Source organism: Pan troglodytes, chromosome 13, assembly GCF_028858775.2.
Source record: "Pan troglodytes isolate AG18354 chromosome 13, NHGRI_mPanTro3-v2.0_pri, whole genome shotgun sequence".
NCBI classification, from domain to species: Eukaryota; Metazoa; Chordata; class Mammalia; order Primates; family Hominidae; genus Pan; species Pan troglodytes.
This window is the reverse complement of record NC_072411.2, coordinates 31,123,924-31,138,348: the sequence shown is the minus strand read 5'-3', so window position 1 is coordinate 31,138,348 and position 14,425 is coordinate 31,123,924. Positions and strand designations below refer to the sequence as shown.

Here is a 14,425-nt window from a genome sequence, read left to right as displayed (position 1 = left end):
ATGCAGAGTGAGAAGAATTTTTCAGGGAAAGAAGCAGAAGAATGACATTTGGCAGAAGGAACATGGAGTGAGATTGTGTGTTTGCCAGAAGGAACATCTAATGAGATTGCCCGTTTGGGAGGAAGAGCAGCAAGTGCAGAAGACAAGATGCTTGAGTGAACATGGCAGGGTTTCTGAGCAGTTCACTTTTGCTATTACCAAAAGTGTGAGACACCAGAGGTTGGGAGTGAGGTGAATACTTAGCTAAGGCAAGTTTATGATAGACTTTTTAATACTATAGAAATGAGTAGCTCTTATCCTGTGGGCCATGGGAATTTACCAGGTAGAATGCTTTGGACTGCAAATACTGGATGAGCAGTGGCTAAAACAGTAGGAACCAGAGTTGTTTTTTTGTTCATTGATATCCTAGGATCCCACCTGTCCCTCTTTCAGCTGTGCTGTTGACAGTGTTTTATTCACATCTCCTTTCGTGGTTGGCTAATCCGCAGCAGCTCCAAACATCTTGTTCTCACAACACAACATCTCAAGGGCTGCTTTTCTTCACGTGTGTCTTTTAAACAGGGAGAAAACTTAGAAGCATGCAAGGGGCTTCCTGTAACATTTCATTGGCTAGGTCACACCACATGCTCATTCCCAAACCAGGCACTGGGAAGGTGAATACCTGATTAGCTTAGAATAAACATTTCTGTTTCTGAGGCTGAGGAGGGGGATTGGGATATTAAATATCCCAATAGACTTATGTTTTTTCTGCCAGAAAGAATGAGGAATGGCTATTGATAGGGAGCCAACAATGTGTGCTGGAGGGGCTCATTGGAGAAATTTGAGCAGGGGAGTCACAAGATTAAATTTGAGTATTAAGGCATTCTGGTTATGGTGTAAAATGGGTTAGCAGGCTTTTTCTTTAAAAGACCAGGTGGGAAATATTTTAGACTATGTGGTCTCTGTCGTATCTACTTAACCGTGCTGTTGTCTGCTGTTGTAGTGTGAAAGCCACCATGATTATATGTAAGCAAACAGGCATGACTGAGCTCCTATAAAACTTTATTTACAAAACCATAATGCAGATTGGATTTGGCCTGTGGCCTATAGTTTCCTGGGATTGATGGGAGATAATCATGCAAAGAAACTAGGAGACAAAGGAAGCTTTTGCAGTAGTCAGCTATAGTTTCCATGTCACACATCCTTGGAGTAGCATCAATGTATTATAAGGTTTTCACCCATCCATGGTGAAATAAATAATGTTAGAAATCTCAGTTACTCATTTTACTATGTTGGCCTTCGTTATGCCTTTTTCACTTGTTTTGCTTAATTTTTTTTCCTGTAAGAAATAACATTAATAGTTGGCAGTTTTCTTTTAAATAGAAGTCATTTTGTAAGTGTTTGTGTTCCCAGTGGCAGTGGGAATATAAAACAGAGGCAGAAGAGAGGTATAGTCAATATGATTTAGTGATAATTGAATGAGAAAGGCTTGCGGGACAGAGAGAAATCTCAGATGATGTACAGGTTTCCAGATTGTACACTAGTATTTAACCTGGACATGAGGGAGGAGTAGGAAATTTTCTGGTGAATACAGAAGAGCAAAGAGCAGCAGGTCAGCAGGAATGACTAATTTTTTTCTATGCATGTTTAATGGAATATTCGTGTAGGATATTTTGAGTAGGTAATTGGATAATCAGCATTTATAACTCACATCCTACTAGTTTGACTCTCACTAATAAGACTTGTCAAAGATCCAAGAATCTGAAAGTCAGTAATAAATGTCCATGTGCATCACCGTCCGTGACAGAAAGTCAGCATCCACAGAACACAGAATTGGGACAGATGAACTTAATAGATAAAGATGAATATCAGAGTTGTTCCTCTTAGGGAATGATACTCTCCATGACCTGTGTGAGTCACAGCTGCCAGAAAAGAAAGAGCAAGGAGCGTATGAAGGCAGCACAGCAAATTCAGTCCTAGAGTGCCCTGCTTGACTTCATGTCATAGTTCTGACTTCTAAATAATCATTTTCTGCCAAATGTGCTTTGTGTTTTTCCCTCTTGTCGCCTGCAGCCAATCAGAATTTTTTAGCAGGACATAATGAAAAGAAGTAAGAGAAAGAGTGTTTTTTTGTATGGGATAGTATTTAACGTAAACTTGAGAGTGAGTACCAGGATTATACTTAGAATTTATGGACTGGATGGGAAGACTGGATAGAAATCTAAAGATTGCTGACTCAAACACAATGTGGTTTCTTTGATTTATTTTCACAGCTCTGAATTCACGACTGTTAATTGTATTCATATGCACTATAACTTTACAAAGCATCTTCCCAAACCAAATATTTACTGATTTATTATAATTTGTATGACTTTATTATAGAACTGACTTTCCAAGTGTTCATGAGAATTGTTTAGGATTTGCTACATTGTATCATCTCAGCTGTGTCCACATGAGCTATCTGTCACCTTGTCTTAATGAATAATTGTTCACTAGGAATATTGGTTTTGGCATTTAAAGTGATCTATATCTAAATGCAGATAGGACCCGGGACCACTTTTGAACATTAATGTCCAAGCATCTTAAAATTACACATAAGGCTTTCATAATCTGACTTCTGCCCCACTCTCCATCTTTAGCCCTTTTCCCTGTGTGCCCTGTCTCTGGCATTACTGAGCTGCTGGCAATGCCCTACTCACTCATCCTTCTATTGTCGGCAAATACTTTCACTCTTTCAGGCCTCGCTCCCGCTCTTGCTGCTGCGTGGCATGCTGTCACCCTTTCCTGCCCTCTACCCCTTTTAATCTGGCTAGTCTCAATATTTAAGTCTCTGCTTGGGCATGTGTTCTAGAAAAGCCATCCCTGACATGCTTTATTTTAATTGTTTTTAAACCCTAATGCCTAGCATGTATTTAGCAGGACTCAATAAAATATTTCTGAGTAAAACAAAGACTGTTTTTACAAAGATGATGTGCAGGACTCTCCCCTGCAGTCTTGGAGCAGAGGGGACAGACATGTGGAGGAATAATGTACAGTTTAGGTGGTAAAGATGCAGTAGAAAAATCAGTAAAGTACTAAGGCAGCCTCAAGGAAGGAGGTACCTGTTTATTTGGGGAAAGACATGCAGAATCAAGGAAGACTTCACATAGCATTGTTTCAAAAGATGAAAATAAGGCCAGGTGTGGTGGCTCACACCTGTAATCCCAGCACTTTCAGAGGGGATCACGAGGTCAGGAGATCGAGACCATCCTGTCCAATGGCGAAACCCCATCTCTACTAAAAATACAAAAATCAGCTGGGTGTGGTGGTGCTTGCCTGTAATCACAGTTACTCAGGAGACTGAAGCAGGAGAATCACTTGAACCAGGGAGGCGGAGGTTGCAGTGAGCTGATCACGCCACTGCATTCCAGCCTGGTGACAGAGGAAGACCCTGGCTCATAAAAAAAAAAAAAAGAAAAAAGAAAAAAAGAAAATAAATTTGTCAGAATAGTGGAGGGAAACATTTTAGATATTAGGAAGATGTTGTACACTAGTAAAGGTGTCAGCAGTGATTTTGGAAATCATTTATAAGGTACTATTAGGAAGTGGAGAACAGTACACTGTGTCACCTTATATGTTTCTACTGTATTTTAAAGCTGTGTTTCTGGTGGTTTTGTTCATGGATGTTGGGTGGATGAATTTGTGAGGGAATTTTTGACATGTTTGTTTGTCTTCAATCTGGTGACATCTGGTATCTCCCCAAGTGGGTTTTTGAAGTTTTTGAGAATTATTTCTTAAATGACAATTTCACAAAAGATGAAACACTCAATTTATGAAATGAAATGTCTCAAATCTGTTTTTAAAAGGCAATAGTTTTTAACTGTTCTAAGTGGTTGATTTTAACTGAATATATGGATTTTTCAACAGAACAAGACTTAAAGCTGACATCAGAGGAAGAGTCACAAAGGCTTAAAGACAGTGAAAATGGCCAGCCAGAGGCATGGAAACTTTTAAATTTAAACTTTTGTTTAATGTTGTGTTTTTTTTGCCTTAATAATATTAGATAGTCCAAATGAAATTACCTTTCAGACTAGGCTTTGAGAATCAGTAGATTTTTTTTTAAGAATCTTTTGGCCAGGCAAGGTGGCTCACGCCTGTAATCCCAGCACTTTGAGAGGCTGAGGCAGGTGGATCACGAGGTCTGGAGATCGAGACCATCCTGGCTAACATAGTGAAACCCCGTCTCTAGTAAAAATACAAAAACTTAGCTGGGCGTGGTGGCGGGTGCCTGTAGTCCCAGCTACTCGGGAGGCTGAGGCAGGAGAATGGCATGAACCCAGGAGAGGGAGCTTGCAGTGAGCCGACATCCACCACTACACTCCAGCCTGGGTGACAGAGCGAGACTCCATCTGAAAAAAAAAAAAAATATATATATATATATATATATATATATATATATATATATATATATTTTAATAGATTCTTAAAATTTATTGTAATAAAATCAGCAACCTTATTAACAGAAGAATCAATAGATTCTAATTTAATATTTGATATTTAACTTCAACATAACCCACTATAAAATTTAAAATACTCTTATTTTAAAATATTCTTATCTGCCTTCTTGATTAGCTTATAGCTAATCTCTCCTTTTGGAATAGAGGCAAAAACAAATTTCAGAACTTTGTTTGTTCTTTTATTTTTACAACACCCTAACATGATAAAGAAAGTAACATCAATGATTGAATCATATTATTAAGCAATAGGAATTATGAACAATGTAACACTGATTCCCTGAGCTGGATTCATGGTTAAAGAGTAATCATGGCCTGTGATTGAAAATCCACAGTTTTATATTGTCAGTCACTGATACCAAGGTTAAGGACATATCCTGCCTTGTGGTCTCTCGTTGACCTCAGTGTTTCTGTTCAGGGAGGGAACCAGGTCATAAAAGCAACCTAACTGCCTATTACAAGAACCATATCTTGCAGAATGGGACCTTTGGTGTGTTAGTGCACAAACACAATAACATTCTAATTTATTTCAGTTGCAGAAAATCAGTACAGATTAAAAAATTTTATCTGCTATCATTAGTACACATTTGAATATATTAGAACTGGACTTAAGCAGATAATCTGGATACATAAAACTATCATATGACAGTATATAATTTCAATTAAAATGTGAGAATTTGCATTTATTTCTGTTTGGTGTTGATTTCGGCTCCTAATAGTTTAAAGGGTGCCTACAATCCAGTTAGGAATCTTTTAAAAAAGCACTTCAGTGCACTGTAGGTGCTCACTAGTTAGGGTTTCATGAGGTAAACTCTTTTCAAGTGAGGAAGATTTTGGAACACTACAAATCATCTGCTGATTCATTTTTGGTAGATTTAACACATAACAAATTAAATTTAGTCCAAACAAATAGTGAGAAAGTTAAGTTTGCTTGTTCATGTTTTTCTTCTCCCTTTGTCTAAGGTGAATTATTTTTCACATGTTAGAAGCCAGTGATGTGGCAGTAGCTAAACATAGATTAAAAAGTTAATTCTTAATTTTAATTATTATTTATTTATTTTAACAGTTTAATTTTAATTACTTTCTAATTTTTAATTGTCCATACTTGATTACTTAAGAATAAAATTATTTTAAGAACATGCACTCCAAAAGAGGAAATGTCACAGAAATACAACAAGCAAATTAACCTTCTGTTTTTACATCTGCAGAAAAGATCTCAAGAACCAGAAGTAAATAAGGATGGTGATAGAGAGGTATACCTTTATATTCAAATGTTTGTGTTGAATTAGATTTTTACATTATGTTGTTTAACAAAGTGTAGTAAATGTAGGCGTACATGATCTATCATGTAAGTAGCATAAATCATCAGTGAAAAATTTAATAGTTAACTCAGAATTCTGTACATTGAATTTTAAAGAGGTGCAAACCCTAGAGCTATTATTTCATTATTATGGAATAATCCCGAATGGTGCCATAAAATGCTAGGTAATGCCACTTTAGGAGCTTTAGACCAATTATTTTATCTTTCTTGGTTTTAGTCTGATTATCAATAGATAATGTGCCTAAAGTAGATAATTTCTTATTCTGTGTATTTTCCAGCTAGAAAATTTTATGGCTATCAAAGAAGAAATGAAGAAGCAGGGAAGTACTCATGTCGGATTCCCAGAAAACCTGACTAATGGTGCCACTGCTGGCAATGGTGATGATGGATTAATTCCTCCAAGGAAGAGCAGAACACCTGAAAGCCAGCAATTTCCTGACACTGAGAATGAAGAGTATCACAGGTAAGCCTATGGCAACATTGAACAGGAGGTAACTTTGTGCTGTCAAACGAATCCTAATTTGGGCTAATATTCATGATGAACAAATTTTATACTTTTATTAGGATATTCAGCCTTGCCTGTTAATCAGAAAAATGAAAATCAGCAAACAATCAGTTACCGTTTTTTTCCAGTCATTAATTTATTTGAAAAATAACCAGTATTGGCAAATATGAGGGAAAAGGCATTTTCTTCTCTTTTCAGTGAACTTTTATTTTAGCTTCGGGGTACATGTGCAGGTTTATTATATAGGTAAACTGTATCATGGAGGTTTGGGGTACAGATTATTTCACCAGCCACATAATAAACAAAATACTCGAAAGGTAGTTTTTTGGTCGTCTCCCTCCTGCCACGCTCCACCCTCAAGTAGGCCCCGGTGTCTGTTATTCTCCTCTTTGTGTCCATGAGTTCTCATGTTTAGTTCCCACTAATGAGTAAGAATATGTGGCATTTGATTTTCTGTTCCTGCATTAGTTTGCTTAGGATAATGGCCTCCAGCTCCATCCGTGTTGCTGCAGGAGAAATGGTTTCATTGAAAAAGACATTTCATATGCTGTTGGTAAATACATTTTGAATATTAATTGAGTAGCATATTCACACACACATATATAACAGAGTAAGCATATGTAATACATGTAAAGGATATTTGTATAGATATGTTATATGTATACTTATGTATAAGGACATTTATTATAGTATTATTACGTAAAAAATTTGGAGCTAGTCTAATTCCTTATCAATAGGAAATAGCTCAATTTCCATATCCCCAAAATAATGTATTATGCAACCATTTTTAAAAAATGAGGTTAGATCTAGGGTATACTGATTATTTCACAATTAAAATGTATTTAAAACATTTAGTTTGATGACACATCTTAAGAATTCTTGTTAAAATTCTTGTAATATCTGCTGTGTTGCAAATGGAAGCTACATGCTACATTGACACTGTACCTTGTTAGCAACAAGATTGCTAGTTACTAAATTTTTGTTGTCAGTGCCTGAGTGCTGAAATATTGGACCCTCAATCTGAATATTGCCAAGGGATTGTACATGGGGATCTATATTTAATATAAACATTTCAGTATATTTGGTAAAACTTTTATTAAAATACATCAAAGAATCTTTGATCTACTAAACCAGGAGTTGGCCAGCTTTTTCTGCAAAGAGCTAGTTAGTAAATATTTTAGGCTTTTTGGACTGCATATATTTATTTTCTTGAGACAGGGTCTCACTCTGTTTCCCAGGCTGTGGTGCAGTTGTGTGATCATGGCTCACTGCAGCCTCGACTTTCTGGGCTCTAGTGATCCTCCCACATCAGCCTCTCTACTAGCTGAGACCACAGGTGTGCAACATCACACCCAGCTTACTGACACTATGGACTGTAAAGTGAATAAGCATGTCTGTGTTCCAAGATACTTGACTTACAAAAACGGGCAGTGGGCTGGATTTGGCCCACAGGTGCTTATTTGCTGACCCTTGTGCTAAAAGGAAGGTGCTGCTAATGCAGTGACTTTTATTTGTAAAAGTGCCCTGCATGTGTGACATTATCCTCCCTTTGAGAAAAGGATATATTTCAGTATTCACCTCACCATATTTTTCCAGTGACCTCATATGATTTTGAAAACTACATTTATAAAATAAGATTATTTTCTGCATTTCTCCCACTTTATTCCTGTTAATAGAACTCAGTATTTTACTGTGATCAATTACTTCATATATTTGATGAGTGTCAACTGTCCTAGAATTGGCTGATTTTTATCAGCAAGAAATATTCTCCTTGAGAGTTTTAGTATTTCTTGGTCTTTATGTATAAGCATGAACAAAATGATAATCAGCTTATGTAATCTAGAAATGTTCAAAGGGCCTTTAAAACCTTGGTCTGACATTTCTAAATGCCATATGTGTATAATTTTTATAACCTTTAGAATATATAATTGTTACATAAAATTTGAAAACTCCACCTGGTATGTAAAATTTGGAAGCTACTATTTCTTGTCTATCACTTTTCCATGACTGTGGATGAAAATTACATCATTCTCAGTCATGAGTGTTAAGTATGTTGTCCTTAAAGAACTGTCTACACTCATGAACTCAAATTTTCTTTCCATTCACTCTTGATCTCAATGCCGGTAAGTCTTCAATTTCAGTACTCCTCCAGAGTTGTTTTTCCTCAAGATTATCACTAATTTTTTTCTGTACTAAATCTAGGCATTTTTCTTACACCTCATTTCATCTGTCAGCAATATTTGAGCCAATGGAGGGCATCTCCTCCCTAATGGCATCTTCACTTGGCTTTCAGGACCTCACTCCCTCAGGCTTTTCCTCCTGCCTTTCTAGTCCATTTATCATGGTCTGTTTTGCTTGCTGCTCCTCATCTTTCTCCTTTTGGACATTGTTGTTTCTCATGGCTCAGTCCTCAATCTTCTTTCTCATAGGTTTTTTTTTTTTTTTTTTTTTTTTTTTTTGAGACGGAGTCTCGCTCTGTCCCCCAGGCTGGAGTTCAGTGGCATGATCTTGGCTCATTGCAACCTCTGCCTCATGAGTTCCAGCACTTCTCTTGCCTCAGCCTCCTGAGTAGCTGGGATTACAGGTGTGCGACACCATGCCTGGCTAATTTTTGTATTTTTAGTAGAGACAGCTTTCCCCGTGTTGGCCAGGCTGGTCTGAAACTCCTGACATCAGGTGATCTGCCCGCCTTGGCCTCGTGACATGTTGGGATTACAGGCGTGAGCCACCGTGCCTGGCCCCTCGTGACTTTTTCTACTGTGTATATGCTAGTGATTTCCAAAGGTATGTCTCCAACTTAGATCTCTTTCCTTAATTCCAGATCTCTATATCATCCCACCTACTTGACATCTCTGTTTGATTAGCTGTTGGGTATCACACACTTGTCAGATCCAAAATTGGGCTACTGATGTCCTTCCTGAAATCTACACCTCATGTAGTCTTTCCTACTTTGGTTAACAGCAACTCTTCCAGTTGCTCTGCCAAAAACCTCAGTGTCATTCTTGACTGATCTTTCTCTCTGTCCTGACACTTCACATCTAAATCTCTCAGTAAATCTTGTCAGGTCTATCTGAAGAATATATCCAGAGGCCAGTCTATCTTGTACATCTGAGCCACTGTCATCTGCAGTTTAGATGAGTGTCATAGACTGGGAATTGATAGTCCTGGTTTTTAAAAACTTCCCCTTTCATCAATTCTTATCTCAGTGGATGTATTTAAAACATAAGTCAAATGTTGTCATTCCTCTGCCCCAGCCCTTCTGATTGCCTCCCATTTCACTCTGAGTATGTGGCAGAGTTCCTCCTAATAACTGAAAGGCAGTAAACCATCTGGCATGTTACCTCTCCTGCTGAAACTTCTGTTTCTTATCTCTATTGCTGTGTTTCAGCCACACTGAACTTGTTGCTATTCCTGACCTATCCCTAGTGCTTAAAGACTCCAGGCACACCTCTGCACTTAGCAGTTCCCTGTGTCTGGAATGCTTTTTCCCCAGATATTCTTCTAGCTTACTGTTTCCATTACTTCAGCTCTTTACTTAAAATCCCCTTTCTAAGAAGAAGAAAAAGGGTAAAAAGAAACCCATTAAGGAATAACCACTTCCTGAGGAAGAACCATGTACCAGCACAATTCCTAGTCCAGAGAAAATGAAGAAAATGAAAAAAAAGAGAGATAATGAGGACTAACAGAAAGGAATTAGGATTGTATCATCAGGACGCGTCAGGCTTGAGATTCAACTGGGAACATACCAGGGATGCTCTCTAACGTAATTGAGGGAAGGTTCAATGAAACAAAGTGATTTATCATCTTTAACTTCAAACCTATTTGTGTCTTGACATCAACTCTGTTAACATCATCATTTTTTAGAGTCTTTGATGTACAAATAAAAGTTTCTTTGTATTAAGGAAAAATCCTCTTTCTCAGCAGGGACTTTTCTGGCCATCCCAACTTTCCCACCACCCTTCCCATCAAACACATAAAGATTTCATTTTCCTGCTTTAGTTTTTCTCCTCTAACGTACTGTGTATTTTGCCATATCTGTCTGTTGTTATTGTGTGTTTATCTCACTCTCATGAATAGGGTTTTTATTGTTCATTACCATATCCTCACTTCCTAGAAAAAGGCCTAGCCTATCAGACGTAACTACCTAATAAATAGGTATTAAATGAATGAATGGAGTTTATCCCGGGTATATTGTTTGATTGATTCTCACTTAAAAAATGTTTGACAAGGTTCATTTTAACAATTTTGCCTGGTAATTATATGTATTTTAAAAATTCTTTCAGCTTTTTATAATAAGCTACATTCTTTATATTAATATTTTTTCACTTAGGGAGAAAAGCCCAATATTGTGGTTATTCACTATTCTTTTACTGGTAATCATGATAATTGCAATTATGGTAAAATGAGTTAGAGAAATTACAAACTTTACTGGTATCTTATTTATTTAGAGACAGAGTCTCACTCTGTCACCCAGGCTGCAGTGCAGTGGTGTGACCTCGGCTCACTGCAACCTCTGCCTCCTGGGTTCAGGCGATTCTCCTGCCTCAGCCCCCTGAGGAACTGGGATTACAGGTGCGTGCCATGACACCCGGCTAATTTTTGTATTTTTAGTAGAGACGGGGTTTCATCCTGTTTGTCAGGCTGGTCTTGAACTCCTGACCTCAGGCAGTCCACCCACCTCATCCTCAGAAAGTGCTGGGTGGATTACAGGTGTAAGCCACCACATCCGGCCACTAGTATTTTATTTTTTTTAGGGTGGTAAATGTAATGGACTCACAAATTCTTTCCAAGGGATTATGGACCTTCGGTATTTGAAATAAAAAGACAGTTGGAATTTTTTGCTTCCGATAGTAAGACTATACTGGTCAGGCACTGTCTATTCTGATGGAGCAGCTGTTGCTGCTTGGCTGTCTTTCAGAAGCAAGCTGCTCACACTGATATTGGTTGGTGAGCAAGGCCAGTGGTCATTGATCGATTGACTAGATTTTGAACTGGCTCTGGCTGGCTTCTTGTTACCATGGCTACAGGTCAATTCTTTCCTAAGTTTGAGTCAACTTTAACCAGCAATTTTCTGTTCAAAAGTTGCCTTCCATTAGCTATGTTCAAAAAGAAACTTTTTAATATTCCAGAATTGTGGATTTAAAGTTTTGGTTATGATGACTTGGTTAATAATAGCTCTCAGGAAGATTTTTTTTTTTGATACATCATCTTAACCAGAAGAGTTCTCTGTATAATTTATTTCTTAAAAATAATTGTTTTGTTTTTGTTTTTGGTATTTTTAGAAGCTTTTGCTCAAGTCCTAACATAATCTCCAGTAGGAGATTTTAGTCTCTTTGTCAGTTCATGTATGTATATGATAGTCATATTCTGTCTTTTTAAATTTCTTTTCTTGTTCACTTTTTTCTCTGTACAATAATAGTGATATTGTTATACATTTTTATCTCATTAAAAAGTTGTTACAATTTTCTGCTGGCAAATCTAGCTTTTTCTATATTTTGACTGAATAGGTTAAAAGTGAAGAAAATTTACGAGATCATTTTATTTTCAAACAAAATCATAAGTAATAAAAATTGCTACTTTGAATTATAAATAATGACATTTAGATATTTTAAAAATAAGGATCCCCCCCCCAATAGTTTGGCTTTGTGTTTCTATGCAAATCTCATGTCAAATTGTAATACCCAGGTGTTGAGGAAAGACCAGCTGGGAGGTGATTGGCTCATAGGGTCGGTTTCCTCCATGCTGTTCTTGTGATAGTGAGTGAGTCCTCACAAGAGCTGACGGTTTCATAAGGGGCTCTTTGCGCTTCACTTCTCTCTTCTCTCTCTCCTGCCGCCTTATGAAGAAGGTGCCTGCTTCCCCTTCCCCTTCTACCATGGTTGTTAAGTTTCCTGAGGCCTCCCCAGCCATGCGTAACTGTGAATCAATTAATCCTCTTTCCTTTATGAATTACCTAGTCTCAGGTATGTATGTGTGTGAATTACCCAGTCTCAGCTATGTACATATGTATATGTGTGAGTGTATATACACACATACATATATATGATACATATATGTGATGTGAGATATATATATGTATATACGTCCATTTTCTTTATTCCACTCATCAGTTGATGGACACTGGTTGATTCCATATCTTTGCATATTGTGAATTGTGCTGCAGTAAACATATGTGTGCGGGTGTCCTTTTGAGAGTACTATTTCTTTTATTTTGTGTAGATATCTGGAAATGAGAATGCTGGATAAAATGGTAGGATCTACTTTTAGTTCTTTGAGAACTCTCCATACCGTTTTCCATAGATTTGTATGAATTTGCATTCCCACCAGCAGTGTATCACTGTTGTCTTTTCACCGCATCTACGCCAACATCTGTTGTTTTTTTGATTTCTAATAGTGGCCATTCTGGCTGCAGTGAGGTGATATCTCACTGTGGTTTTATTGTACATTTCCCTGATGATTAGAGATATTTAGCATGTTTTTATATGCTTGTTTACCGTTTGTACATCTTCTTTTGAGAAATGTCTATTCATGTAATTTGGCCACTTTCCAATGGAATTATTTGCGTTTTTCCTGTTGATTTGTTTTTCTTGTAGGTTATAGATATTAGTCCTTTGTTAGCGTCATAATTTTTAAAATTTTCCCATTGTATAAGTTGTTGTTTTACTCTGATGATTATTTCTTTTGCTGTGCTGAAGCTTTTTAGTTTAATCAGGTCTGATTTATTTATTTTCATTTTTGTTGGATTTGCTTTTAGGGTCTTCCTCATAAATCCTTTGCTTAGGCCAATGTTTTCAGGTCTTAGGTTTAGGCCTTTCATCCATCTTGAATTAATTTTTGTATATGGTGAGAGATAGAGATCCAGTTTCATTCTTCAACATGTGGCTATCTTTTTTTCCCAGCACCATTTATTGAATAACCTGTACTTTCTCCAGTGTATGTTTTTGTATCCTTGCTCAGAGTTCACTTGGTTGTAGTGGCTTTATTTCTGAGTTGTCTGTTCTGTTCTGTTGATCTATGTATCTGTTTTTATACGAGTACCACGCTGTTTCTGTTATTGTGGCCTTAGAGTATCATTTGAAGTCAGGTAATGTGATGCCAACATATTTGTTCCTTTTGCTTGGTATTTCTGTTGCTGTTCAGGCTCTTTTGTGGTTGTACATGAATGTCAGCATTTTAAAATAATTCTGTGAAGAATGACATTGGTACTTTGGTAGGTATTGTATAGAATGTGTAGACTGCTTTGGGCACTATGGTCATTTTCACTATATCAGTTCTTTCAGTCCATGAACATAGGATGTATTTTCATTTGTTTGTGTCATCTGTTATTTTCTTTGGTGGTGTTTTCCAGTTATCTTTATATAGATCACTCACTTTTTTCATTAAGTATATTCCTAGGTACTTCACACTTTTTTGCAGCCACTGTAAAAGGGATTGGATTGTTGATATGACCTCTCAGCTTGGTTGTAGTTGGTGTATAGTGGTGCTACTGATTGGTATTCATTTATTTTGTAACCTCCGAGACTTTACTGAATTCATGTATCAAATCTAGGAGTGTTTTGTAGGAGTCTTTAGGGTTTTCTAGGTATAGGATAATATCATTGGTGAAGAGATAGTTTGACTTCCTCTTTTCCAATTTGGATGCCCTTTATTTCTCTTGCCCAATTGCTCTGCCTAGGACTTCCCAGTTTTATTCTTAATATGCATGAAATAAAAGTAAAATGGAAAGTGCTTAACGATGAGTTTTTTTCACATCTCTCTCTCATACACAGATAAAATTATTTCAAAGTCCTATGTTAAAAACATAATATTAGACCCTGTCTTGTTCTAAAAGGAATTTCTAAGTTGTTTACAAAATACATAGGAATCAAGAATATAAGTAGAAAGTGTTTCCAAAAAATAAACATAAAAAGTATGGGTTATAGGACACAGACCATTAGCAGTCCCTGGCCTGTTAGGACCTGGGCCACACAGCAGGAGGTTAGAGGCAGGTGAGCAAGTGAAGCTTCATCTGTTTACAGTCACTCTCTGTCGCTCACATTACCGCCCGAGCTCCTCCTCCTGTCAGATCAGCGGTGGCATTAGATTGTCCTGAGTGTGACCTGAACCCTGTTGTAAGTTGCTCATGCA

At 37.2% G+C, this 14,425-nt stretch overlaps 1 protein-coding gene across 2 annotated transcripts in view; it reads left to right on the top strand.

Moving 5' to 3' along the window:
- Window positions 1-14,425, top strand: part of LOC129143391 (POTE ankyrin domain family member E) — a 55,236-nt gene that overhangs the window by 37,366 nt on the left and 3,445 nt on the right. For both annotated transcript variants that reach the window (XM_054679714.2, XM_054679713.2), the window contains 3 exons: window positions 3,886-3,956; window positions 5,681-5,725; window positions 6,072-6,256. In XM_054679714.2, coding sequence (XP_054535689.1) covers window positions 3,886-3,956; window positions 5,681-5,725; window positions 6,072-6,256 — 301 coding nt within the window. The remainder of the gene's footprint in view (window positions 1-3,885; window positions 3,957-5,680; window positions 5,726-6,071; window positions 6,257-14,425) is intronic.